Source organism: Pteronotus mesoamericanus, unplaced genomic scaffold (assembly GCF_021234165.1).
Source record: "Pteronotus mesoamericanus isolate MK-2021 breed Mesoamerican mustached bat unplaced genomic scaffold, CSHL_Meso_final scaffold_165, whole genome shotgun sequence".
Lineage (NCBI taxonomy): Eukaryota > Metazoa > Chordata > Mammalia > Chiroptera > Mormoopidae > Pteronotus > Pteronotus mesoamericanus.
Window position 1 is genome coordinate 4918829 of NW_026555307.1, and position 24658 is coordinate 4943486.

Genomic DNA, 24658 nt, shown 5'->3' on the forward strand with positions numbered 1-24658 from the left:
CAGAGCCAGTGACGCTGGTGCCTCCCCTCATCTGCCCAGAGCCACCAAGCAGAGCGAGGGCTGGCCATGTGCCCTCCACCGTGCCAGGTCCCAGCCAGCTATGAAGGCCAGCCTTTGCATGGCGCCTTAACAGCAATGCCTGGAAGAGCCTCTCAAGGTTCTCCTGCATGGCCCTGTCTCAGAGGAACCACCAATCGCTCCACCTGCTCAATAATTAAACTCAGGGTCACCTGTGGGGAGGAAGGGAACTAGATAGCCAGGTTTGCTACATCAGACACCTACATTTTATACTTGATATCAAGTGACCAGCCATGGCCTGGGGTTGGGGGCCTTCCTGTCTTCTTTTGGAGGAGGCAAGCGTCAGCTGCTTCCCATCTGTGATGGGTCACAGATGACCAAGGCTGCCTGAACTTAGACGGGACTGAGCACTGCAGAACGGGCCCCTCCCTGTCACCTTCCAGGATGGAGTAGGCATGGGTACCTGCCATTCCTCCAGCCCAGGTGCCTCAGTCCAGCAGTCTGTATTTTGGTCAGGCTCCATTCTGAGCCACAGAGAGGTACCTGACAGCCTGTGTCACCTCCGTAGGTGTGTCTAGCAGCACCCTCTCATTTCTACGGGGCAAATGCAAAAGCGAAGGGCCGGGCCTCTGGGGTCAGAAAGTCCTGGGGCCGCGTCCTGACTCTGCTGCTCCCTGGCTGTGGGGCTGCGGACAAGGCCCTTCGGGTATGTCGCTGAGCCTCAGCCTCCTCTGCGATGGGGTGAGAGCTGTGGGCCACCACGGGACAGACCAGGGGTGGGGGGACTGTGGGAGGGGGACAAGGGGATCCGTGGGAGCTGGCAACATTACTGAAGCCAGCAGGTGCCAGCCCAGGGTGAAGAGCCTGTCTCACTATCAGCATGCGCCCTCGTTTCCAATGGGAACCATGGCAGTATCAGTCATGACCGAGCAGGTAAATGACGACAATGACGACAACCTGCAGAGAGCACCTGAGCCTGAGAGAGTGTCTGTCCTCTCAACTCCCCTGAAGCCTTCATGGAAGGTTCTGCTTCGTAAATACAGACTCAGGATTAGCTGGGCTGTGGGGCTGTAATTCTACACCATCGTTACAGGCTTTCCTGCTCTGACACTCAAGACCTCCTCTGTCTGTCGCATTTGGAGGCCAGGATCCTTCTTCTCCCCAGAAATCACAGTATAAATGAGGTTGAGTTTCCCACAGTCACAGGAGCAAAGGTGTCTGACCGCAGCTGGGAAGGCTGCGGCACAGGGACCCATCCCAGGCTACCCCTCCAGGTTTCACACTGAAGAAACCCAGAAGGTCAAGCTCTCAAAAGGCAGTCACATTAAGGTGCAGTTTATGGAGGCAGGAGAGACCCTGTCAAGGAAAGGATCTGGAACAAAATTAGAGCTAAGGACGGGCAGGCCCCTCCCTCTCTAGCACTTAGAAATGCAAACTAAGTGGTAAATGACCTCATTAGGGGCATGCAAATAAATGTTCAGACTATTTGAGATCCTGTATCCAAAGAGATCAATATAACAGGCTGTGGGTGTATTAACAGACTCTTTAAATGCTAGGAGTCCCTCCCCAGTAGCTTAACATTACAATCACATGACAAAATAAAGAACCATCAAAACCCCCAAAACCCCTTGCCCCACAATCCAACCAGGCAAAAAGTGCTGCAGGAAGAGGCCCCCGTGGCCCTGTGGAAGTGAGCTGCCCTCCTTCGCCAGGGGCCCTCCTGACCGGGCACCACCACCTGTGGGCCATCCACCCACGCAGTCGCCTTCTGCTCCAGACCCTGCCCCTGGCTGCTGACTTCAGTGCTGGGCTGCAGGCAGCTCAGATGCCCACGTCTCTGGAACTGGGCGGGCAGACAGTGTGAGCGTGAAGTCTAGAGGGCAAAGAAGTCTACCTTAGTGACAAATACAAGACAGTCAATAGCAGGGTACAGACAAGAACACAGCCAGAGTCCTCCATGTCCACAAGCTGTCCCAGGAGCCAGGGGAGGAGCGCCAGTGTGGCCTGCAGTCAGCAGGGGATGGGGTTAGCTGGCACGAGGTCTTGGAGGGCAGGTAGGGGGGGACAGTCAGAGGAGGGGACCTGGCCTTCCAGGAGAACAGAGCTGGAGCAGGAATGTGCCTGGGAACAGGATGGTGCTGACGCTGGCCTGCCTGGGAACAGCCACATGTGTTTGCTGAGGTGAGCTGTCTGTCCCTGATGCCAGGCTGAGACACGCCGGTACCTCACAGTGCTGCGGGTCTGGCCAGGACCCAAGGAGCCTTCCTCTCCCAGCACTGCAGTCCCTGACATGGCCTGTGTCCTGCCCAGGGGAAGGGGGAGCTGCTTGGCCTCCAGCTGGCTGGCTCCTGCGGCCGCTTCCCGCTGCACCTTTAGCTCTTCCTGTACATCCACATGCAACCTCTGTGTGGGGGAGGGTGGCATGGGAGGGCCCCATCCAGCTGACCATACCAGGCCAGGGCTGAACTGTGAGCCAGGCACTGCCGTCTCATTATTTATGTTCTGCCCAGCACAAACCTGCAGGGAGCATGGGAGCTGTGACGGCATCCAGGACAGAGCAGGGAGCCTCTTGCGTGCCTGGCAGTGGCTGCAGTGTCGGGAGGCCTCGGTCCCACAAGGATATGACAAGAGTACAGACCCGCAGCTCCCCCCTGCCATAGCCCTGCCCTGTCAGCAGTGAACATCAGGGACAGCCCCGATGCCTGGATTCAGAACAGATTCAAAGCCCAAGGACGAGAGCAGCACACCTACTGAGGCCACGTCGGCCACACGACACCACTGGGCAGCCACACAGAGGAGTGGGTTAAATCAGGGACCTTCAATTCCACCCCACTCCACGGTCTCTCGAAGACAGGAGGCTTTCCGACATTGGCACCTGCAGCAGGTGAGCCTGTGGGGAGGGCCTCTCGACACGTGAAGGTCCAGGCCGAGCCCGGGGGGCACTTAGACCAGGCCTTCCCGGAGGTACCCTCCCCGGTGCAGCCCGGCAGCCAGAACCCAGGTACTGGACCCTTCCTGCCACTGAGTCAGGGGCACCGTCCTGGCTAAGGAGGGGCCTGTCTCCAGGGAGATCTGAGGTTTACGTTTCCCACCTGCTCTCTCCAAAGCAGGGCACTGCTGAGGGGCTGGCAGTCCGGTGGTGGTGTCCTGCAATGTCAGCCTGGCTGTGGCAGCAGGAGGAGAGAGGGTCCAGAGCAAAGGGGTAACTGGGGGCCCTGGGCCGCTCTGAGAGGGGGCGGCAGCGGCTACTGACCTCGTCAGCATACTGGACGTCATCCGCAGCGTACTTCTCCTTGAAGTGCTCCTTGGGGTGGATCCTCAAAGGGAAGAACAAGGAACACCAGGGTCAGGCCCAGATTATGAAGCCTGCGCCCAGCCCTGCCCCACTGGCACCTGGCACCTGGCACCAAGTGGGTCTGCCCAACACAGATTCAGGGGCAAAGGTACTGGGCCACCAAGTGGCTCCCACCGGCCCCCCTTGACCTTACCCCCATTGACCTCTGCTCCTCCTTCCTATCCGTGACCCTGGCTACCAGGGACAAGCAGCTACAGACAAACCTTCTCCCTCCAAGGCCAGTGAGAGCCCACCAGACAGCCAGTCAGCACACCCCACCCTTTGGAGCATGAAATAAGCTTCCTCCCAGGCCCCCACAGAGCCTCTTTAAAGGAAAGTTAACGATTTAACATTTTAAAGAAGTCAATATCAGTATTACTCATTATGAGGAGAAATATTCAAGCTTACTCATCAGCCCTGGAAAATCAGCCAATGAGAAGACAGAGACACAGGGCAGAGGAGGTTGGGCAGCCATTGCCCACCTCATGAAGGGCTCCTGGACTGGGCTGCTCTGGGCAGGGTTCCAGCAAACACAACCCCACCCCCAGCCTCTTGGCCAGGGGATGAGTCAATGTCACTGCCTGTGACAAGGCTCCCATGAGGAGAAGCGTGGGGGTAGGGGGGGTGCTGAAAGCCAAGCCTAATGACGCATACACACAATGTCCTGCCCCATCCTGCACCTGGGCACCACGTCAGCACAGGGCACTTACCCCCGTCCTGCCTATGGTCACATGGTATTCTAGTTAGCAAGTGTTAGAGCTGAAAGAGGCCTCAGAGGAAAACAGCAGATGGTTTTCAGACTGTGCTTCCTGGGTTCTCAAAGGTGAGCAGATGACAAGGGGGTGGGTGTGCGGGACAGTGTGCTGGGGAGGCTCCTAGGGGACAGAGCAGGGAGAGCACTTTGGGATTTGGAGATGACCATCTCAAAGAGGCAGCTCCATGTGCCTTTGGGACAACACTGTCTTTGAGACACACTCAGGCATCACTGCCCAGGAAGCATAATCCCTCCCACTCTCTGAGCCCTGCACCATTTCCTCTTCTACCCAACCAGGTGTCCCAGACCAGACCATGGCCACAAAGCACAGAGCACAGACCTGGGACAGGTCGGTGGGCCAAGGGGACCAGCAGCAGGGAGCTCGAGCCACATGCAGCAAGCTGGGCCAAGGAAACGATGGTCTTGCTGCAGCAGGCGGCTCAGGGCCCCTGAAAACTGCTTTATATTCCTTTTGGAGTCTCTGAAGTGGGCAATGGTGTCAAGCTCCTGCTATTAATTAAATTTGCACAATCCGGTAGCTTTCACAGTTGAGACACGACTCAGAGTTAAATGGTCAAAGTTTGGTGCCCGCATCAGCACCGCCTAAAGCAGCCAGGGCAGGAACCGATGACAAGCACCTCACCTGGACACTGGAGGCCCCAGCTCCAGGCTTCCCAGGGAGCTCGCTGACCCTTTGCTACTAAGGGGTGAATGGCACTTTCAGCAGCGAGTGGGCGCTGCAGACACGTACAAAAGCACATGCCAGATGCGCAAGAGGCAGCGCCATCAGCATCATCACCAACGACATCCACTCTGACTGTCCCAGCTCCAGCCCTGGCCCCAGTCCCAGCTCCAGGACAAACACCCTGTGCCCTCATCAGGTCCCCAAACCACCTCTGGTCCCTAGTCACTTAATCACTTCCAACTGTGAAAGGCATAAAAAGCAAACTCCCAAAAGATTCAAAAAGTGCCAAGGACCTGCTGTCAAGGCCAACCTTGACGCTCCCTACAGACAGGGACACCTTGGCCATCAGCCTTGGCACTGACTTTCCACCTCCAATCCTGACAGGGACCCTAACCCTTGCAGCTCACCCAAGCCACGCTGCCTGAGAGTCTTGGTGGCCAGGCCTCAGCAGAGACCTAGGAGACTTCAGACCTGGGAGCATTTCTGTGTACTTGGCCTGAAGTCAAGGTCATTAACAATGTGGAATGGGGGGCAAAGGGAAGGCAAGCACAAGGCAGTTGTAATCTGTAGGTGGCCCCGGGGCTGTGCACTCCACTGTCCACCCTTCACCTACCAGCCACAAGCCATTCCACTTGCCACGGGAGCCAAGGAGCACCAGAAGCCAGCCAACCAGCCCACAGGAGAGCCTTCCGCTGCCACCCTGGTGTCCAGGAGGAAATGCGTGTAGGTGTCACCCCACTAAATGCCCTTGATCCTTCTCAGGAGCTCCGCTATCACAGTCTAGAGCACACACAGGGCTTCAAGGGCCAAACCTGCGCATCCTGCTAGAGGCCTGCTTCTCAAAAGGAATGCCCATTTGACAAATACAACCTGAGAAGGCTGTGAGTATCTTTTCTTGCACTTGGCACATCATTCTTTTCTAAAGGGCAGAGATAATTAAGTTTTAAGAGTACTTATTTTTCATGTTTTAGAGCTAATTACAGTAAAAACCACTTAAATATCACCCTACGGAATAAGCATGCCAGGCCACCATGTCAAGCGAATGATAGGAGACTTGGCAGCCACAGTTTGGTGGGGCTGTTGGGAGAAGGAACGGCACATTTGTCCTGCAGAGCTGGCTGGAGGGCCACTGGGCAGCTGTAAACCCACTAAGGGCCAGGCTGCTGGCGGCCACACAGAGGGCCTGCACCCTGCCCCTTGGGAGTCTGGGGTCCAGCAGGCAGCTCATGCCAGTCCCTTCATATGGGAGATCCAAAGAGAAGCAACTGAACTAAAAAGGGTGGCTCAGTGGGGAAGCCAACACCACCCCAGAAACCCTCCTTTCAAATGGAAGGGACAGTGTCGGCAGGAGAGAGGATGGAGTGCCCCACTCAAGGGGTTGTTTCCTCCAGATGGAGCCAGCGCCCAGGGGCCTGGCCCAGGCAGGCCTTCCCCACCAGCGGCTGGGCCCCGCGCGAGGTAGGGGAGGCCTTTCCCAGCACCCAGGGCCAGGGCTACGCAGCGAGTGCCAATGCCTGTGCAGGGCCTCCAGTGGGAAGGAGGCATTACATTAATGTCCACGGTTCAATTTCTAGAAAATGAAATTTCCAAGCACAGGTCTGGCTGGCTAGCTGACCACCTGTATGCGGTTAATGAATAAGTAACAGCGAAATTGCAACGGTGGCCATCAAATCCCCACGGCCAGAGCCTGCCTCCAGCCACAAACAATACTGCTGCCTTTTAGTCTGTTCTCTGCACAGGGCCCGGCACTTGCTCTGGGATGCAATCGGCACCCTTTTTCAAGATTCTCCCAGCTTGTCAGAGAAAAGCAGATCTCTCCAAAGCCACGCAGGAGCCTGCTCCTAGGGACCGTCCCGCGAGTGGACGGCCAGCAGCACTCCTGGGGGAGGGGGGGCGGGGGCGGCAACGGGAGAGCCTGCAGCTCCAGAAGGAGAGCTGATCTAAAGGTGGCCGTGGTCGGCAGGGCCTGGGAGCAGTTCCTGACTGGGGATCCTGGCAAACCCCTCACCCGGCCTCAGGCCGCCCGGGACCAGGTTCCCCACATATTGCCAAGGGTAAGAGCCAAAGAATTCCCTCAGCCCTCCTCACGAAGGCCTGCACCCCCATCAGTGCCTTGAAGACAGAGAGAGACAGAGTGAGGCCTCCAGACAGGCTGAGGCAGTCTTGATCCCCATGATCGCGGTGTGTGTACAGGATGGAGGGCAGTGGCTGCGAAAAACCACATACAACACACACCATATACACCAAGCCATATCCTATACCACACAGACACACATCACCCATCCACAGCCCACCCCAATCACATACATACACATATTCCACCCCATGAACTCACCACACATGCGTGCACACACCACACATATGTGCACACGTGCATTCACACATACACACACACGTTCTCACCTCAAACAGAGCAGTACCCAGGGCCTTAGACCTGGAGCAATTCACTCACGCCACTCCTGGGCAGCGCCCTCCGTAAGGGAACACCTTCCTCCCAACACGCCCTGAGCCAGGCTCGCTGTCTCGAGCTCCAAGCCCAAGGTCTCAGCCAGGGACAGCAGCAGAACACAACCAAGTTGCAAAGACTCTAGGAGGGTCCTCCAACTTGGCCCAAAGTTGCTCACCCTCTAGGGGTGCTGAAGCTGCCCAGGGTGTTTTTCTGGCCTGCTCAGAGAACCCAGCACCCCAGCAGTCAGAGTGGCCATCAGCTAAACCTGATTCTGACACAAATGATGAGAACACTCTCACGTCAGAGAAGCAGCAGACTTGTAAGCAAAGCCTCCCAATAAAAGCTAATTTCAAACTACCACACTCCTGTCCCAAAAAAGGCCTGGGGTGAGGAACAGGCCTGGCACTGGGCTGCCCACATGCCCCTCGGCGCCTGCCACCAGGACATGCTGTTTATGCAAGAAGTGGCAGATCTGGAGACGGGGGTGTTGTTTCCCTGGGCAACTTGATCTGCCAGATGGATTTTCAAAAGCCATCAGATAGAGACTCAAAAGGAAGCTGAGGAGCTGAAGGTCAAATGCTCCGTCTGGTGGGTTTTGATTGCAAAGGTCAGGTAATCCCATAAGCCTCACTCTCCCGGGCTCTACTGGGTATGAGAGCACCTGGAGACAGCCACACATGGCCAGATCGGCCACTTCCCAAGTCTAGCTCCAAACAACCAAGCCCTTAGCTACTGCCTGTTACAGCCATGCCTCCTCTCCCCAAGGCTCAGGACAGGAGGACTAGGAGACGGTCACAACAGAGCAGAGGAAGAGGAAGGCCACAGTGGAGAGCCAGGCTTGCAGGAGCCAGAGGTTGAACTCTCTGCACTGGAGCCCGAAGACCCTTGGGACCCCCTGCTCGGTCAGGCTGCTCAGAGTGCACCTGAAGCCTTTCTGACAGGGAGACCCACCTGCATACCCATTGTACCCTCAAAGGTCAGCCAAGCCTACATGTCCACACTAGACGTGTCCACAATGAGCCAGGCGGCTCGGCAAAGCAGGAACAGGCTAAGGGAGAACGTGCAATAGTGACTCAGAAACCCAGCCGTGGCCACAGCACAGAGCATTACTACTGTATAACTGAAGATTCCCTTTCAGAAGAGCCAACTGCTAATAGCTATTTCCTGACCAATCAGATCCTGGGGATAAACCCTCAACTCAAGTGCCACTTGGCTCCCCAGTTGGTGTCTGTGGTGAGGTCTGCTAAGGTTTCCCACTGGCCAGCGGAGTCCCAGAGGCAGGGTCCAGGTTTCTCCTCCCATAACCCTGGAGGATGCCCACCCTCCAGGACAGGCACCCCCCGACTTCTCCCAAGAGCTAGCTAGCTCTGCGTAAAGAAGCAGACAGAGACACAGATGAGGAGATACACTCAGAGCCCCTCCCTTCCCCCACCATCCATGCCCACATCTCCCGGCAGAACCAGGAGGCGGGGCCGCAGGGAGGCTGAGAGGGCACGAGCGCCACCCAGGCACAGGGGCCCAGGCTGCTCCTGGGCGTACCGCTGGCAGGAGGAGCTGAGGCCACAGCTGTGAGATCGCGTCAGGGTACAGGAAGGATTCTGGGAGAGCCCTCTTACCAAGTCCAGATCTGAGCCCTGACCAGGAAAGTCCTCGCTGTGGCTGTCCCAGTTAGCCGGGTTTCGTCACAAACCACCCAGGCGTGAAGGAGAGTACGAAACATTTACCACGTTCATGGACTCTGAAGGTCAGGGCTTGGATCGGAGCCCAGAGGGGAGGCTGGCTCCACAGGTCTGGGACCTCAGGGAAGACTCGAGGGCCGGGGCTTGTGGTCACCTACTCTGGTAGGCAGTGCTCTCCACATGGGCGCATTTGGGCTTCCTCACAGCACGGCAGAAGTCACAGTGCATTTTACGGTCCAGCTTCTGAAGTCACACACTGACCTTGCCACACTCACGCGTCGAAGCAGTCACTGGGTCCTGACCTCAATCAAGGAGGAGTGAAAGGGTTCCAGCTCTCCACCAGGGAATGGTCCCAAATAATGCTGTGGCCACTTCTGGAAGTTACAAACTGCCTGTTCCTGGCCTCCTCTCCACCTCATTTCAGTGTCACAGGTGTAACCGTCTCCACAGTGACCAGTGCCTCACACGTGGCACGTCGTCAGTTCCACAGAAATGGAATCGGAGGCCCCCAACAGCGGTCAGACCCAGACCAGCTCTGCAGACCGGCCACCGCGAGCTTCTAGCAAGGCCGGGCCGGGGACCTGCACAGGTCACACCACCATGGTGAGCCCATTTCCTCTTTAAAACAGGGCAGTCACAAGGATTCAGCCAGGAACAGAATAAAGGACACCAGTAAAGGTCACAACAGGATGTGGAGGCAAGAGCGGGTGAGGCGGCAGGCCCCTTCCCAGGAGCACCCAGGTGTCCTGGCCTGGACCTGCCAGGCTAGCAGGAGAAGGGGCCCGGATGAAAGGACTGAGGAGAGCCGGCCTCCAGCCAAACCTGAGGCTGATTTCTCCGCAGGTACGAGGCTCTCTCTGGTAAGGCAGGCAGGCTACCTCAGAGGCCTCCTCCAAGTCACCCCACCACATCCCACCCAGGGCCAGGGTAGCTGCGGAGGCTCTGCGGGCTCTCACTGGGCCTTGCTCAGCCCTGCCCACTGCCGTGCCCACCCCCTCCACCCCGGGGAGAAGGCAGCAGACCTTCCAGGGACCCCCTAACACAGGCACGGAGGCTTGTGGGAACCTGCTCATGACACAGCAGGGAAATGTTGACGCCATCTGCCCCAGGAGCCTCTGAGAGGCCAAAATCTAAGTGGCTGCCCAGACATCTACCCCGAGGGTCAGCCGGACCAGGCATGTCCACTCCCTGCACTCCCTCCCCAGGGCCAAGCCAGGTAAACCCACTGCTAGGAAAGGCCCACCTGTTTCTCTTATGCTGCCAGTTCTGCTCAGAGCCAAGTCTGTACAGCAAAGTCAAAGGCTCAGGGCCAGGGATCCTGCCAAGCGAGCTCAGAGCAGAACTGCTGCCAGCTCATGAGGCTGAACCCCTCACCTCAAGACAGCTGAAGAGGTACCTGCCAGGCCCAGAGGGGAGGCTACGGGGTTGGCACGGAAGGGCCGGTGGGGAAGAGCAGCACATGAAGCAGAGGAAATGCAGGGAGCCTGCCCTGGCCCTCTGCACAGAGCACGTCCCTGCAGCAGCCAGGTGCCTGTCATTCAAGCCAGCCACAGACCCGCCAGCCTACCTGGTAATGAGCGTTCAGGGACACTAGGCAGCGAAGGCTGCAATTTATACATTAGACCAGAATAATCACTCTCCAGGCAGAAATGACACACTGGAAGGCGGTAAGCATGTAGCAGGACCCTCTGATCACCTCAAGCATCCCCAGTTAAGTACAGCTTCTACCTCAGCGCCTCTGAGCAGGCAGAAATGGTTCCCAGGACGGGTGGGCATGGCCAAGGGCCTTGGAGCTGGCGGGTGCCATGGGTGATGAGGGAGGGGCATCTCAGCAAGGCCCAGGCCTCTGGTCCCACACTTCTCACCCAGTGCTACCCCATCTCACAGGTGAGCTGGCTAAGGCAGGTTATACGCTTGTGGACCTGCAAAGCTTAGCCGAGAGGCAGGCACACAGCAGGCATCCAATAATGCCCTGCTGTTAGCGACGGGCCTCAGAGAAGGGCCCCAGGTGGGGCCGCCTCCCATGGATGCTGTGCAGAAGTGCTGGTCCACTGGGGCCAAAGCCTCAGGCATTTCCACAAAGCTGGGAATCCAGAATCTCAAGATTAATAAACAGCACCTTGGGACAAACGCAGCCACAGTGTGTGGCTGGCTCTGACACCCCTTCCCAACGAAGGGTACAGGGCCTGGACCAGGGCGGGCTGTCAAGGGGCCTGACCACTAACCCCGCCCCTCACTACCCTTTCCCTCATCGCCATCCACAAGCTGGGCCCTGCGCCCCCACCCCTGGCCAGCCGGCACGGTCACATCGCCCACACTGCTTCTTACTTTCCCATCCAGGTGGCATGGCTGGCAGGAAGCCTGGGCACAAACAGCACCGACTTCCCGGTGTCAACGTCAATCACGCCGTAGCAGCCTGGCTCAGTGACTCCAAATGCCCAGTGAAAGAAGGACTCCTGTGGCAAGAACAAGAACCAGGTTACCCAGTCAGCAGGACAGAAACATGAGGTGCAAGGAGGGAGATGGGGCAGCGAACCGAGCACCCACCTTCAAGCCCACGGCCCTTGAAGCCTGAACCCCAGCCTCATCCAGCCCTCCACCTCAGCGCTCTCCCCCGATTCCAGCTTCAGGCCACCTATTCCTTCCAGGGTTTGGCAGAGGGCAGCCTGGCTGGCTTTGAGCTTTCTTTGATGATGCGGGTTTCACGCACACGTCCCAGCCCCACCAGCACCCCACCTCATCGACCACACTCCTGGGTCCTTGACAGAGCACATAGGTCACCAGAACCCACGAGCACCACAGGTTCAGCTCAGCCCTGCCCACGCCTCTCTGCTACCCGAATCTCTCTGTGCCCTCCATGCCCGCAGGCAGGCAAGATGCCACCTTGACTTAGACACCCAGGCTGGACATCTGTGCGGAAATGGGATCCTCCTTTCGGGACTCCTTACTTCCTTCTCCCACCCCCGGGGCTGTGGATGACTTCAGTGTTTAGCAATAAACACTGAGCTAAAATATCGTTAGAAAGGTAACGAGTGGAGGAGGAGCTCTTCTAAAATTAACCTTGCAGACATCAGCAAGGGAGCCAACAGCTGAATTTAGGAGATTAGTTTTTAAACCACAGAATATGTAAACCTCAAGAGGCATCAAGACAAGTCAGAAATACTTTAGACCTCCACCTCTCTAGCAACCATGGACTGCAACTTAGGGAAGCCTTCCAGCAGGAGGCGCTTGCAAGTAAAAAACACTGCTATCCCTTTCAGCAGCGCATCTCGGCCAGACTATGCCCTGCAGGGTTGACAGTCCAGCTAGGGAGGCCACCCTTACCACCTCCTCTCCACACTCCACTGCCCTTCCCGTTCCCCTGCCTTCTCCCTGCCCTGATGCTGGATGGCCATGTGCCCTAGGCTCTGGCTGCCCCCAGGGAGGTTCTGGAGTTCCCAGTGTGTCAGGCCCCTGCTCTAGGCGCGGCCGGGAGAAGAAAGCACCAGACTTGGAGTCTGGAGATGGGGTTCTAATTAATCCCAGCTCCACCCTCAGAGCCTCGGTTTCCTCACTGTAAAGTAGGAGCAACGCCAGGATCAAAGAGAATGGGGCCAGCTCAGTGTCCCCCTGGCTTTCTCAGTGAGCTCCTCTGTCACGTGTCCTAGCTCCTGTTGCTGAGAACCGAGTTACGTCAGCGATTCCCAGCCAATGCGGCCACCTCCAGGCTGGCTTCCTGCAGCTGGACCACCTGCCACCCTACAGGTTTCCAGAACCTCAAGGAGCCCTGGACCACTTCTCCAGGGAGGATCACAGGGTCAGCATTGGCCAAGCTGGGATGAATGCCTGGGCCTCCGGCGCCTGCTCGGCACCCTGCTCACGCACCACCCCCAAGCTCTGCAGCCCCAGGCCTCCACGCTGCTGGCTGAAGGAACTGAGCCCTCCCAGCTGCACCTCTCAGGCCATAGAAAGCTGCCCAGCCCACCTTCTGCCACCCACACCTGTGGACACCATTCCCCTACCTAGAACACCCACCCTCTATCAAAATTCACCCCGGCCTTCAGGGACCATGCCAAATGCTGCCTCCTTCATGCCACTTTGCCTGCTTGCTTCCTTAGGAACGGTATCCTTCTGTACTCTGAGCTGAGAGCTGAGGCTGGCTGGTGACAGCGAAGGCAGACTTCCTGGGTGCCCAGGCCTGGGCCTGCCTTCAGAGAGCCTCTCAGGATCCCCCAGGCAGCAAAGCGGCCCAAGGCCCACCAGGCTGATGCTGGAGCGGGCAGCCAGCCACAGGAGATGGGGAGGCCGCAGGGGTTGGCTCACCTGGCGGAAGATGACGCCGGTGTCGGTGCAGTAGCGCTGCGTCTCCTCCCCGCCCTGCAGCAGCACGACAGAGCCAGCCTGCACGGCCGGGTTCTTTCGCAGACGCTCACACAGGCGCCTCCTGTTCAGGGCGAAGAGGGCCAGTGGCACCTTCAGGGTTTCGTTCCCCAGCCAAAACGACGGTCTGCAAAGACAGGCACACACACCGCCACACAGGCCTCTGTTAGCACCACCAAGCACATCCACCACCTGTGGTAAGAGGTGACAAGACGGCCAAGTCTGCCATGGGACCCCCATTAGCATGAGGCTCCTTATAGGGCCTCCCCAGGACCAGAGGGGCTTGTCGAACACAGCACCCCTTGATGCCCCTGAGCACCAGACCACAAGGGGGAATAAGGGACAGCTGGGTCTGTCACAGAGGGCAAGTGAGGCACACAGAGGAAAAGCCTGCAGTTGTTTAAAGATGTACTCACTCAACTCCTGCCCTCGAGGATCTTATATCCATGCCAGAAAAACACGTCCTGGCCCAGACAGCACTGGGTCTCTGCCCAGGCACCTGCATGTTGCCGTTTTCTCTGCAAATCACAGGCCCGGCAGACAGGGCTGGCTGTTCCTCAGCCGGCTGGGATGGACACACGCACACACCACCCACCCTCCCCCACACCCAGTGCCAGGCCCTGAGCCGAGCCCAGGAGCACTTGCGGATCGGCCGAGGGGAACCCTGGCCAGGCGGGCCTGGGAGTGGCAGCCCCAGGGGTGCTGACCTTGAGGGGAGCAGCCAACAGGGGATGAGCTGCTGCGGCCTCATGGGGGGCTGGGCAGAGCCAGTCCTGGCAGAGCAGGTGGATGTCTACCCCCACCCCCAGCCCTGAGCTGGCTTCCCTTTTCACTGAGAAACACCGTTTATCCTGCCAGCGCCTACTCTCTATAGCTGCTCCCACCTGAGGCTTCTGCTCCACCTGGGCGGGGCCTGCCCCACCCCCATGCCTATTCCGTGTGTTGCTCCAGCATCAGCTTTCCCCTCTCAGGAGCATTCTCAGCATCCAGACACACATGAACCTCACCTGTCTTCAAAAAAAAATAAAAGCACTTCCCTTGACTCCCCTGCCCCCAGCAGTCTAGTGCTCTCTCCCCTTTGCAGTAAGTATCATCTGAAGAGTCACCTAAGCCCACCATCCCCATGTCCTGGCCACCACGCACTCCTCAATCCAGTCCATCAGGTCTCAGCTCACCCCCTCCCTGCACTGCAGCGCTTACCAGGCCCCTAGGCGCCTAGGACACTGAGGGACACACACTCTGCTGAAATCCTGCCCAGCCCCAGCCCCAGCCCCTCCAGGCTTCCTCCCTCCTCAGCTCACCCTCCATGCTGGAGCCCCATGGCTGTGGCTCATCCCCACCTTCCACAGGGACAAGGGCAGGGGACTCTCAACTGCCTTCTCAGTCCCAGCTTCCCCCGCAGTGCCAGCTTGCACCCATCCAGGAGGGCCTTTAAAAATGCAGATCCAAGCTGGCACTCCCCTGCTCAAGCCGTCCAGCTTTCTAGTGCATTCAGGACACAGGGCACACTTACTCTCCAGCTACGGGGAGCTGAAAAGCCGGCCCCTGTTCTGCCGCACAGGCATCCTCCCTCTTCCCAAAACACCTGCACACTTTCCCTCAAGGGCCTTTGCTGCTGCTGTTCTGGTGAGGAAAGCTCTTTTCCCAGTGCTCACATCCTGGTCTTTCCCAGGCCTCTGCAGAAACGCCCCTCTTCCCAGAAGCTTTTCCAATAACCCACCCAGACCTTAGCCCCTGCTTTCTTCACTCCTCTCTAGGGCATGCACCACTGCCTAACATCACATGTTTACTTGACTGTAGTCTCCCCAGGTAAAATGAAAACTCCAGGAGGGCAGGGACCTTGCCTCCTTCCCAGCACCTAAGCGTGCTGAATGCCTAAGTGCAGGAAGGAAGGGCAGCCTCAGCAGGTGGGGTGGGCCCAGCGGGTAGAGGGGGTGTGGAATCAGGTGCTCTCTGGCCAGTGCGGAGGGTGGGCAGGGAGGCCGAGGAAGATCGGGAAGTGCGGTGAGAGCGGGGCTCTGAGTGGGACCACAGTAAGAGCCGAGCCAGGCACACGGAACCTTCCTTCACAGCACTTGGTCTCACAGAGGCCACGGGCACCTCCTGCACTCACCTGGCCATGGGACCCTCAGAGGCAGGGACACACCTGCACATCTTGGCTCCAATGCCACCTTCTCAGGATGGTCTTCCCTGGCATCCCTTTCCCCTGTCCACCCCCACGTGTACTGGACTGGGTTTCTTCCACTCTTCCAGCTCTGTCCAGGGCAAGTGTGAGGACTTCCTCAGCAACCTCCTCCATGCCTCTGGCATGGTAGGTGGGTTTAGCCACTGGGACGCACCGTGGGAGACTGGAACAGGGAGACAAGAGGAGGGGGGATGGGGAGGACAGACGATCCATTCCCCAGCTCCCTCCCCGGTGGAATCTGGAACTATGATGGCTCAAGTCCCCTCACACAAGGCCACCGTTCCACCAGGCCGCCCTTCCTACAGCACAGCCCTGGACGGTTTCTGACCTGCTTCCCTCCTCTTCCTTCCCAGATTCCCTTCCCCTCCCCAGAGTTCTATGAACCGACCCAGCACGCACTCTGTTCAATCACCTGAGTCAGGCTCAGCCAGGCAGGTCCCTGGCCGCAAGGACACAGTCCCCTGCTAACCCAAATGCAGCCCGTGTTTACTGGGGCTCACTGGCGAGGTCTGCTTCTGCCCACTGTGAACCCTGTGAAGACAGAGGCCTGGGTCTGCTCTGCTCACTGCTGCCTGTGTCCAGTCTCTGGCACCCTGCTTGGCACACAGCAAGCGCTCAATAAATATTGGTGAGTGAACATCTGTCACAATGTGGGGCCGCACACAGAGCTGTGCAGGTGCAGGGCAGAAGCTGTCATACGGCCTCAGCAGGGCAGGGAGCAGAACCCTCAGGCCCCAGCCAGGCAGGATGGGTGGAGGGGTCATGCACAGCCTACACATGCTGACAGGCCTAGATCCTCCCTCTCCTTCCTTCCCCTCCCCAGCATGGGTCCGCACTCACCCTCCCAGGACTGCGGACACATGGGACCAGGATTCCCTCCAAGTCAGGCCATTTTCTGTCAGGCTCCGCCACAAGGATGAAAGGGCGGAGATGACAGCTCCTGCACAAGCCTGCATCCAAGCTGGCCACGCTTTCGGGAACTGAAAGTGCAGCCGCCAGCATCCCTGCAGTGTCCCCCACGGCCCCCCACACTCTTCCCTCACTCAGCAAAGCCCATGGAATGGGGAGGGAACAGGGAAGAACCTCATCTTTACGGGTTCCCCAACAGCACAGAGGGAATGACACCGAGGCACTGCCACAGATGGCCCGGCCAAAGGTGCCAGATCCAAAAGGCCTCAGCAGCACAACTGGCTGAAAATGCCCGGCTTCAGCAAGCAGAGCCCAGTGCTACCCACCTCATCCCCCACCGCTCCTGGCCCCCCTGGCCCTGCCTCTCTCCTCAGATACACCAGGTGCCCACTCCACCCCAGTGGTGGGGCCTGCCAGCAGCCCCCCCGACCTGGAAGGCTCTCAGAATGGCTGGGCTTCCTCTTGTCTAGGACCTTCTGAGAGGCTTAAATCCCTTAGGACACCCAGACTGTAGCCTTCTGGCCCGACCGCCAAGCAGCCCAGGTCGAGACAGAAAACTTGATGAGGCACCTCTCTGTGAGCATCAGCTGCTACCACAAGGAATCTCTACAATAAATACTGCCTGGTCCTGTGCAGCTCAGAGAAGGCTAGTCCAGCCTGAGCCACCAGGCAGGCTGCTGAGCTACAGTCACTCGCTGCTGCAGGGCACCCTCAGATTCAAGGTTCATAGAGACAGGCCCTTTGATTTCTCGTGGCATGAGCCAACCACAAACCCAGAGAGAATGCTGGGCCCAGGGCCAATGCAGGTGACTTCTCTCTGCAAGTTCGGCAGAAGCAGCATTAATCAAACATCTCCAACTGGTTTCTGCTAGAACTTTTAACTGGCACCAGAATTTAAAAGGCAAAAGCCAGGTCATCCCCAAGTCCCAGCACAGGCCTGCTTTCCTGGAGTCAGCCAAGGATGCAGGCAACGCCCAGGGAAGACGGCAGGGGCTGGCAGACCGCAGCTCCCAGGCATCAAACAGTCCCGCAGAGTAAGTTCTGGCCCTTGTGAGCCAGCCAGCCCCTGCTCACCAATGGCCAGGGCCCAGGAAGCCAGTGACCAGGAGTGGGGCAGCCCCCAGGAAAGGGGTGATCTTGCTGTCCCTGTAACCCTTTCCTGTACCCCGAAGTTGTCCCCATTCCCCCAAATAGGTACTGAGCTACCTGCCTGTGGGGTTCTCACCCAAGGCCCAGGGACCCCTGGGTATTCATGCACAGAATTTAGGGACTCCATTTACTTGGATAGGGAAAAAATTTACATATTTATGTTCTCAACTCCTCAAATTTTCTTCAATTATTAATGTTAACAACTAACCACAACAGTATCAGCACTATGTGACTGTCACAAACAAAAGTCACTGATAGTTTAGCCCTGACTGGTGTGGCTCTGTGGGTTGGGCATCGTACTATAAACTGAATGGTTGCCGGTTCAATTCCCACTCAGGGCACATGCCTGTGTTTTGGGTTAGGTCCTCAGCTAGGGGCACATGAGAAGCAACTGATCAATATTTCTCTCACACATTGAAGTTTCTCTCCCTCTCTTTCTCCCTCCCTTCTCCTCCCTTTAAAAATAAATAAATAAAATCTTTTTATAATTTTTATTATTTTATTTTGAAGTATATTTTATTGATGTTATTAGTTTCCCAATTTTTTCCACTTTGCCCCCTCTGCCCAGTTCCCCCCTTCCCTCCAGAGATGCCCACCTCTTAGTTCATGTCCATGAGTTGTGCATGTAAGTTCTCTGGCTTCTCCATTGCTTATACTGTTCATAACCTCCCCCCACCCCAGCCCATCTATTTTGTACCTACCCTTTTATGCCTCTAAATCCCTATGCCTTTTCCCCCATTCTCTCCCTTCCCCCTCCCAGCTGATAACCCTCCAAATGACCTCCATATCTATGATTCCACTCCTGTTCTAGTTGTTTGCTTAGTTTGTTTTTGTTTTTTAGATTCAGTTGTTGATGGTTGTGAGTTTGCTGTCATTTTAATATTCATAGTTTTGATCTTTTCTTAAATCAGTCCCTTTAACGTTTCATATATCTGTCTTTCAATTCCAAATGACAGCTTTGCAGGATAGAGTAATATTGGTTATATGTCCTTCCTTTTCATCACTTTGTATAGTTCTTGCCATTCCTTTCTTGCCTGCAAAGTTTCTTTTGAGAAATCGCTGATAGCCTTATGGGAACTTCTTTGCAGGTAACTCTCTGCCTTTCTCTAGCAAGAGTTTAAGATGCTGTATCTTTAACTTTTTGCGTTTTAATAATGATGTGTCTTGGTGTGGACCTCTTTAGGTCCAACTTTTTTTGCACTCTCTGTGCTTCCTGGACTTGTATGTCTATTTCCCTCACCAAATTAGGGAAGTTTTCTTTCATTATTTTTTCACATAAGTTTTCAATTTCTTGCTCTTCCTCTTCTCCTCCTGACACCCCATGATTCAGATGTTGGCTTTTCTGGATATGTCCCAGAGTCTTCTTAAACTTAGTTGTTTTTTTTTAATTCTTGTTTTTTTTCTTTTGTTCTGGTTGAATGTTTATTTCTTCCTTATATTCCAAATCATTGATTTGAACTGGCTTCCTCCCCTTCACTGTTGGCTTCCTGTGGACTTTCATTTCCCTTATTAGAGCCTTCATTTCTTTCCTTATTCAAAGATCAATGAGATCTTTGAGCATTCCGACCACCAGTGTTTTGAACTCTGGGTCTGATAGGTTGGCTATCTCCACGTCGCTTAGTCCTTTTTCTAGGATTCTATTCCGTTCCTTCATTTGGGTCATATTTCTTTGTCTCCTGATTTTGGCAGCCTCCCTCTGTCTGCGTACTAGGCAGAGCCATTTTGATTCTGTTTTAATTCTGTTTTAACGCACCTGTTAAGTTATATGGGGTGGACCCTTGGGTACTCGCCAGGGTGGGGCAACTGTGGCTCCCTGTGTGTGGGGGAGGGTTCAAAGAGGGGACAGTGCTGCTGCTGGCTGACTTCTGGGGGCTTGCTTGGCTCTCATCCCATTTCTAGTCACTTCACCCACTTCCCATATGTGACTGGTGCCCCTTCAGCTCCTGTCCTGTTGTAGTTCCCGTGGTGGGTGGGTCTGCTTATGTACCAGCAGTTTCTTCCACCACCCTGACCCCCACTGGGTTTAGAGCCAGAAGTTATGTGGCTTTATTCTTCTCTGGTGCTGAGGCCTGGGACTGGGCTTGCTCGCTCACAAGGTACCCTATGCCTATACAGCACATGAATATGAGACTGCCTGTTCTGCCGGCCACCACCTCGCTGCCTCTCCAGCCCCAGCTTGCTGCTGCCACACCAAGTCCTCTCAGCCCTGACTCCTTGTCCCCACCCCTCCTAACCATCAGGATGAATATAGCTTGTTTAAATCCTTGTTTGTTGGACTTCTGTACAGTTCTGGATGTTTTTCTGGGTGAGTTTCTTACAGTTCTCGGTGTTTTTCAAAATTAGTTATATTCCTTCTTATGGTTGTGCAATGAGGCAAGGCGTGTCTACTACCTACGCCTCCATCTTGACTGGAAGCCCCAAATAAATAAAATCTTTTTAAAAATCACAGGTATTTTCATATCACATCATCGATGTCGTGGTATCTCAAAATATTAATTTTGCTCTCACTTCTTCAAAGTTAAGGTGGTTATTAGACCTGCGGCTTTTATTATTTAATGTGTTAATAAAGAAGTATATATTACTATAGCACAAATTTATTTTTTGACATTTTGATAACTGTACTTCACTATAACTGGTTTTCCCTGTAACCCTCCGCATTTTTTTCCCATGCATTTTAAAACATCATGTCGAGAAGGGTACAAAGGCCTGACTGCTGCTCACGCAGTGCATGGCACAGCGAAGGACAAGATTCCTACCCGAGGATGTGAGGCCACTTCTGGATGGGGCCATACTGCCAAAACCCATCTGCTTCCTCACCCTCGACCTCCACCAAGCCCACCGGCTGACTTTCTGCGAGGCCAGCCTGCTCTTCCTGGTTGGAGGGGCCTCTCAGCGACTGGTTGACAGCTCCCAGCCTGTCTCTCTCTCCAGAGCAGGGTTAGAGGGTCTAAGCACGGAGGCTGAGAGAGGGCTGTGAGGAATCTGAATCCACAAACCCACACCTACCCCAGGCCCCAGGGTCAATCTGATGCCAGAAGCACTATGTTCTTATCAGGGTGGGGATGAGCTTTGACCCATAGCCTGACTCCTCCAAATACGTTCTCTCCAGAAGACTGCTGACTCCAATGGGACCTATGACCCAACAGGTATCCACCCAGGGCAGCTCACCTGCCACTTTTCTCTGGACAAAGGTTCTCTGGGCAACAACTTCCTGGGAGCCACTGAGTTAAAGAATTAAAGATGTTTCTGCATCCTACTCAAAATTCTGTGCCCCTCAATTTCTGAGAGCTTTCTGGAAAGTGGGAGAGCATGTTGGACTAATTTAAAGTAAATCCCCCTTTTCTTCAGTCAGCACCAGTCACAGGGGGGCCACACATTGAGCCAGTCCCTGGGCTTCAAAGGTGCCAACAGAGGCATGGAGGGCCGCAAGCCCTCACCCAACCACGAGGAGCAGGCACGCAGACGTGAGAAAGCATCCTGCCAACAGGAACAACTGGCACTCTCTGGCGCTCTGAGCAGGCAGTCTTTGCTGGAGGCTGGGGATGGGGGGAGAGGGGTGTCAGGAAAGGCTTCTAGGATAGGAGCCATCTGAACTGGGCCTGCACGTATGTGAACAATTATGTCACAGAGCAAGGACACTCTAGGGCTAGCAGGTTGAGTAGGCAAAGGGAAGAGGAGGAGGGAAGGGGCTGTGTGGAGCAGGTGCAGGGAGGTCTGGCTGCAGCGTAGAAGGTGCAACTCTGTCCATGGAAAGTCAAAACATGGCTCAAGGAGAAGGCAGAGCTTCCTCCCACCAAGTGCCACAGGATGAGGTGGAGGTTGGTCTCAGACCTCTGGGGGCTGTGGGACCCTCTGTCTCAGACAGGAAGTCCCTGCCCAGACAGAGCAGGATCAACCCTGACACACTCTCCGGAGGACATTTCAAGTTCCTAGTTGAACCTGAGATGCTAGCTTAGGGCTTGCACTGCTCCCAAAGTCACATAAAGCACACCCCAGTCACCAGGGACTCTCATGGCCTCCCCTGGCCCAGGCTCTGGTAGGACTCAACAAGCCACCAAATCTGACTTCCAGGGAACCCGCGGCCATGACTTGATGGTGTGGTGCCTCGTTATGCCTGACTAACTGATCTGTCCTGTATGTGCAGCTGGCCACCAAGCTTTGCTGGAAACACACTTAAAACTTCCTTCCCTTAAGGAAGATGGTAGGACTTGACTTCAGGCTCTGGGTCCAGCAGGGCAGCCCCATACCAGTTTAGAATGGCTCTTGTCAAGGAGGTCCTATTAAGCTTGGAAGCTCCCCGCACCTGTCAAGCTCAGGTCTCCCTCCAGAAATACACCCCTCCTAGACCTCTGTCACTCTGCTTTACCCTTTTACCCCCCGCCCTTGCCCATACCATCCCGTAGCCCAGAGAATCAGCTTTGCTGTAAGATCCCTCCTTCCAGGATTCAGACAGCTCCAGGCTCACCCCATCCAGTCACCAGCCTGGCTCCTCAGTACCTTTAGGAGAGCAAGCAGCATGCCTCAGACAAGTATGGACCCCTGAAGCCAAATGCAGCCCCTAGAACTCCCTGTGACCACCCAGCTGGCCCCGCTATCAGGATAACAGATCCACATCCAGGCATTGGCCTACACCTACTGCTCACTCTGCTCTGTAAGACAGGGTCATAGGCTGGCTGGGTTCAAGGACCTGACCTTGGCTTCCTTGACACTCTGCGACTTTGCCTGCGCAGTTCTCTGCCTGAGGGGTGAACACCCCCACTGTTCCCTGAGCCCAGAACCCATGCACCTCCATGGCGCACACCAAGGCCAGAGGCAGGCAGATGGACGACAGAGTCCCACGTGCCCATCTGCCCCAGTGACCTGTGAACACCTCAGGGTAGGCTCAGGACTGTTCCTGGAATACAGCAGATGCCACTGAATGTTTAATCCGAATGTCCTAAACTCTTCTAACCTTGAGGGACAATAGAGGAGGCCACTTTCTATCTTCATTCTCCCCACCTCCCAAAAAGAAAGAGCTTTCAGTCTACCAGTTCCCCCATTTTGATCTCAGTTCCCCCATTCCGAGCTCAGCTCCCAGCCTTGCATCTGGAGCAAGGCTTCCTCTCCTACCCCTGGCCCTCCTCACCCAGCATCGTCAGGCCCACACACTGGCCCCAGTATTTCCCCTCCTCCTGAACTCACACACAGCCCAAAACAGCGATCACCTAAAAATCAGATCTGAGCAGATTAAAACCCTTGACAGGCTCCAGGCCCTCAGGACAAAGTCTGAAGAAGCCATCTGGGGCACCACACCCTCCAGCACAGAGACACACACCCCTCTCTCCTGTCCCCAGAACAAGCTAACCTTTGCTCAAATGGTCCCTCAACTGGGACACTACCTCCAGAGCTTCACTGATCCCCATCTGTCCATACTCTCCCCCACTAGGACCACTCATTCTTTCATGCAGCAGAATTTATGAAACACCTACTGTGTGCAAAACACTGTACTGGTGAGGCCCAGGAGTGAACCAGAGAGAGGCACTCACTTACATTCTAAATGGGAAGACAACAAGCAAGTGAACTATATACTTTATCAGGTGGTGAGAAGTAGAATAGGTGCTTTAGAGAAGGCTTCTCTGAGGAGGTGACATTTGAGCCCTGAAGGAAGTGGGTAAGTGCTTCGCTGGGGAGATTCCAAGCCCGTCTCAAACGCTGCCTCCTCCCTGGAGCGCCCAGGCCCTCGGCGCCTTGGAAACGCGCTGCGTTCCCAGCTGAGAGGTCGTGGCCGTGAACGCGCGGGTCGACCCGAGCCCCCGACCTCGGCCGCACAAAGGGGACGAAGGGCCCCCCCGCCCCGCGCCGAGGGCCAATGGGTAGCGGAGAGGGGAGCTGCGGGCACAGTGTGGCCTCTGGCCCGGAGGGCGCAGCAAACTGCCACGAGGGAAAACGCTCGCTGTGCGCAGCCACACAGAGCGCCCTGCGGGGCCCGTGACCCACTGTGCAGCCAGGGGGCCCAGGACCCCTCTCCGCGCCGCCGGGCAAAGGCCAAGGACTGGAGCAGCACTCACCCGGCGGCAGTCGCCATGTTCAACCGGCTCTGGCGTCACGTGAAGCGCAATGTCAGCTGAACTCCCACCGCTACCCTTACTACTACGGGGGGCGGGGCCTGGGCGGGGCTGGGGGCGGGAGGGCCTGACCCGCCCCGTCCAGCTCCAGGCCCCCAGAACGGGGAGAGGTGGAGCGCTGGAAGGGGAGGAGGGTCTAAGTACCCAATGGCCTCCGGCTGCAGACGAGAGGAAGGCCGAGGTTGCGGGGCAGAGGCCTTTTCGTAACAGCAAGGCGTGTCCCGAGACAGTGGATACTTGCTTCTGCAGCCCCCTACCTGGCGTCTCAGCCCGCCCTGGAAAGGACTCCATGGTAGAGGGAGCTTCTGACCGAAGATAGCGGTGGGGCAGAGGTGACAGCTCTTGCTTAAGGAGGGGAATGGCTTGAGCAAAGGGCAAGGCAGTTGGAGTAACAGAAAAGTTCAGCGTCCAGAAGAGAGGGTGTAGGAGTGAGAGGTGTGGCCTTAGAGGTAAAAGCAAGGATCAGGTCTTGCAGAGTCTTGAATCTGAGGCTGGGGAATTATGTCTGGTAGGACCTTTCCAAGGTCCCTCAGCTGGAGGATGGAGAAGGACCTGAGGGCAAGGCTGCCAGTGAGGATCTCTGGGGAGAAGTAGGCTCGTGGAGAGCTCAGTTCAGGAGGGATAATCTACCAGACGGTATCCCCCACTGCTCTGCTGGGCACTGGTCTTAGGTGCAGGGCCCTCCAGAGAGTTGCGTGGAGGGGTACGGGGGTGGGGGGGGGGATGGGAAGTAGATGTTCCAGAAGAGCAACCTGGGTTGCAGGTGACTTACAATAACAGTAATACTAACATCCACTGGGCCCCAATCCTTTGCAAATGTTAGCTCATTGAATCCTCACAACAGCCCTGTGCATAGGCTCTGTCCTGAATGCCATTTTACTGGGGCCCAGAGAGGTTGGTAACTAGCCTGAGCTCACACAGGGGCTGAGTTCATGCAGCAGGTCAAACCCCTGAGTTGTGACTCACACTGGCTCTGTGAAGGAAGGGGGCCCAGTCCTGGGGAGTGGGTACGGCTGGGGTCCTGCCATAGGGT

At 56.2% G+C, this 24658-nt stretch overlaps 1 protein-coding gene across 1 annotated transcript in view; it reads right to left on the bottom strand.

Moving 5' to 3' along the window:
• PEPD (peptidase D) overlaps positions 1–23630 on the bottom strand; it is a 117132-nt gene extending 93502 nt beyond the window's left edge. Inside the window, exons 1-4 of the mRNA XM_054588986.1 lie at positions 23569–23630; positions 13222–13405; positions 11248–11375; positions 3272–3335 (exon numbers count right to left, since the gene is read on the bottom strand). Coding sequence (XP_054444961.1) covers positions 3272–3335; positions 11248–11375; positions 13222–13405; positions 23569–23585 — 393 coding nt within the window. The 5' untranslated portion in view covers positions 23586–23630. The remainder of the gene's footprint in view (positions 1–3271; positions 3336–11247; positions 11376–13221; positions 13406–23568) is intronic.
• Between the last annotated feature and the right edge of the window lie 1028 nt (positions 23631–24658).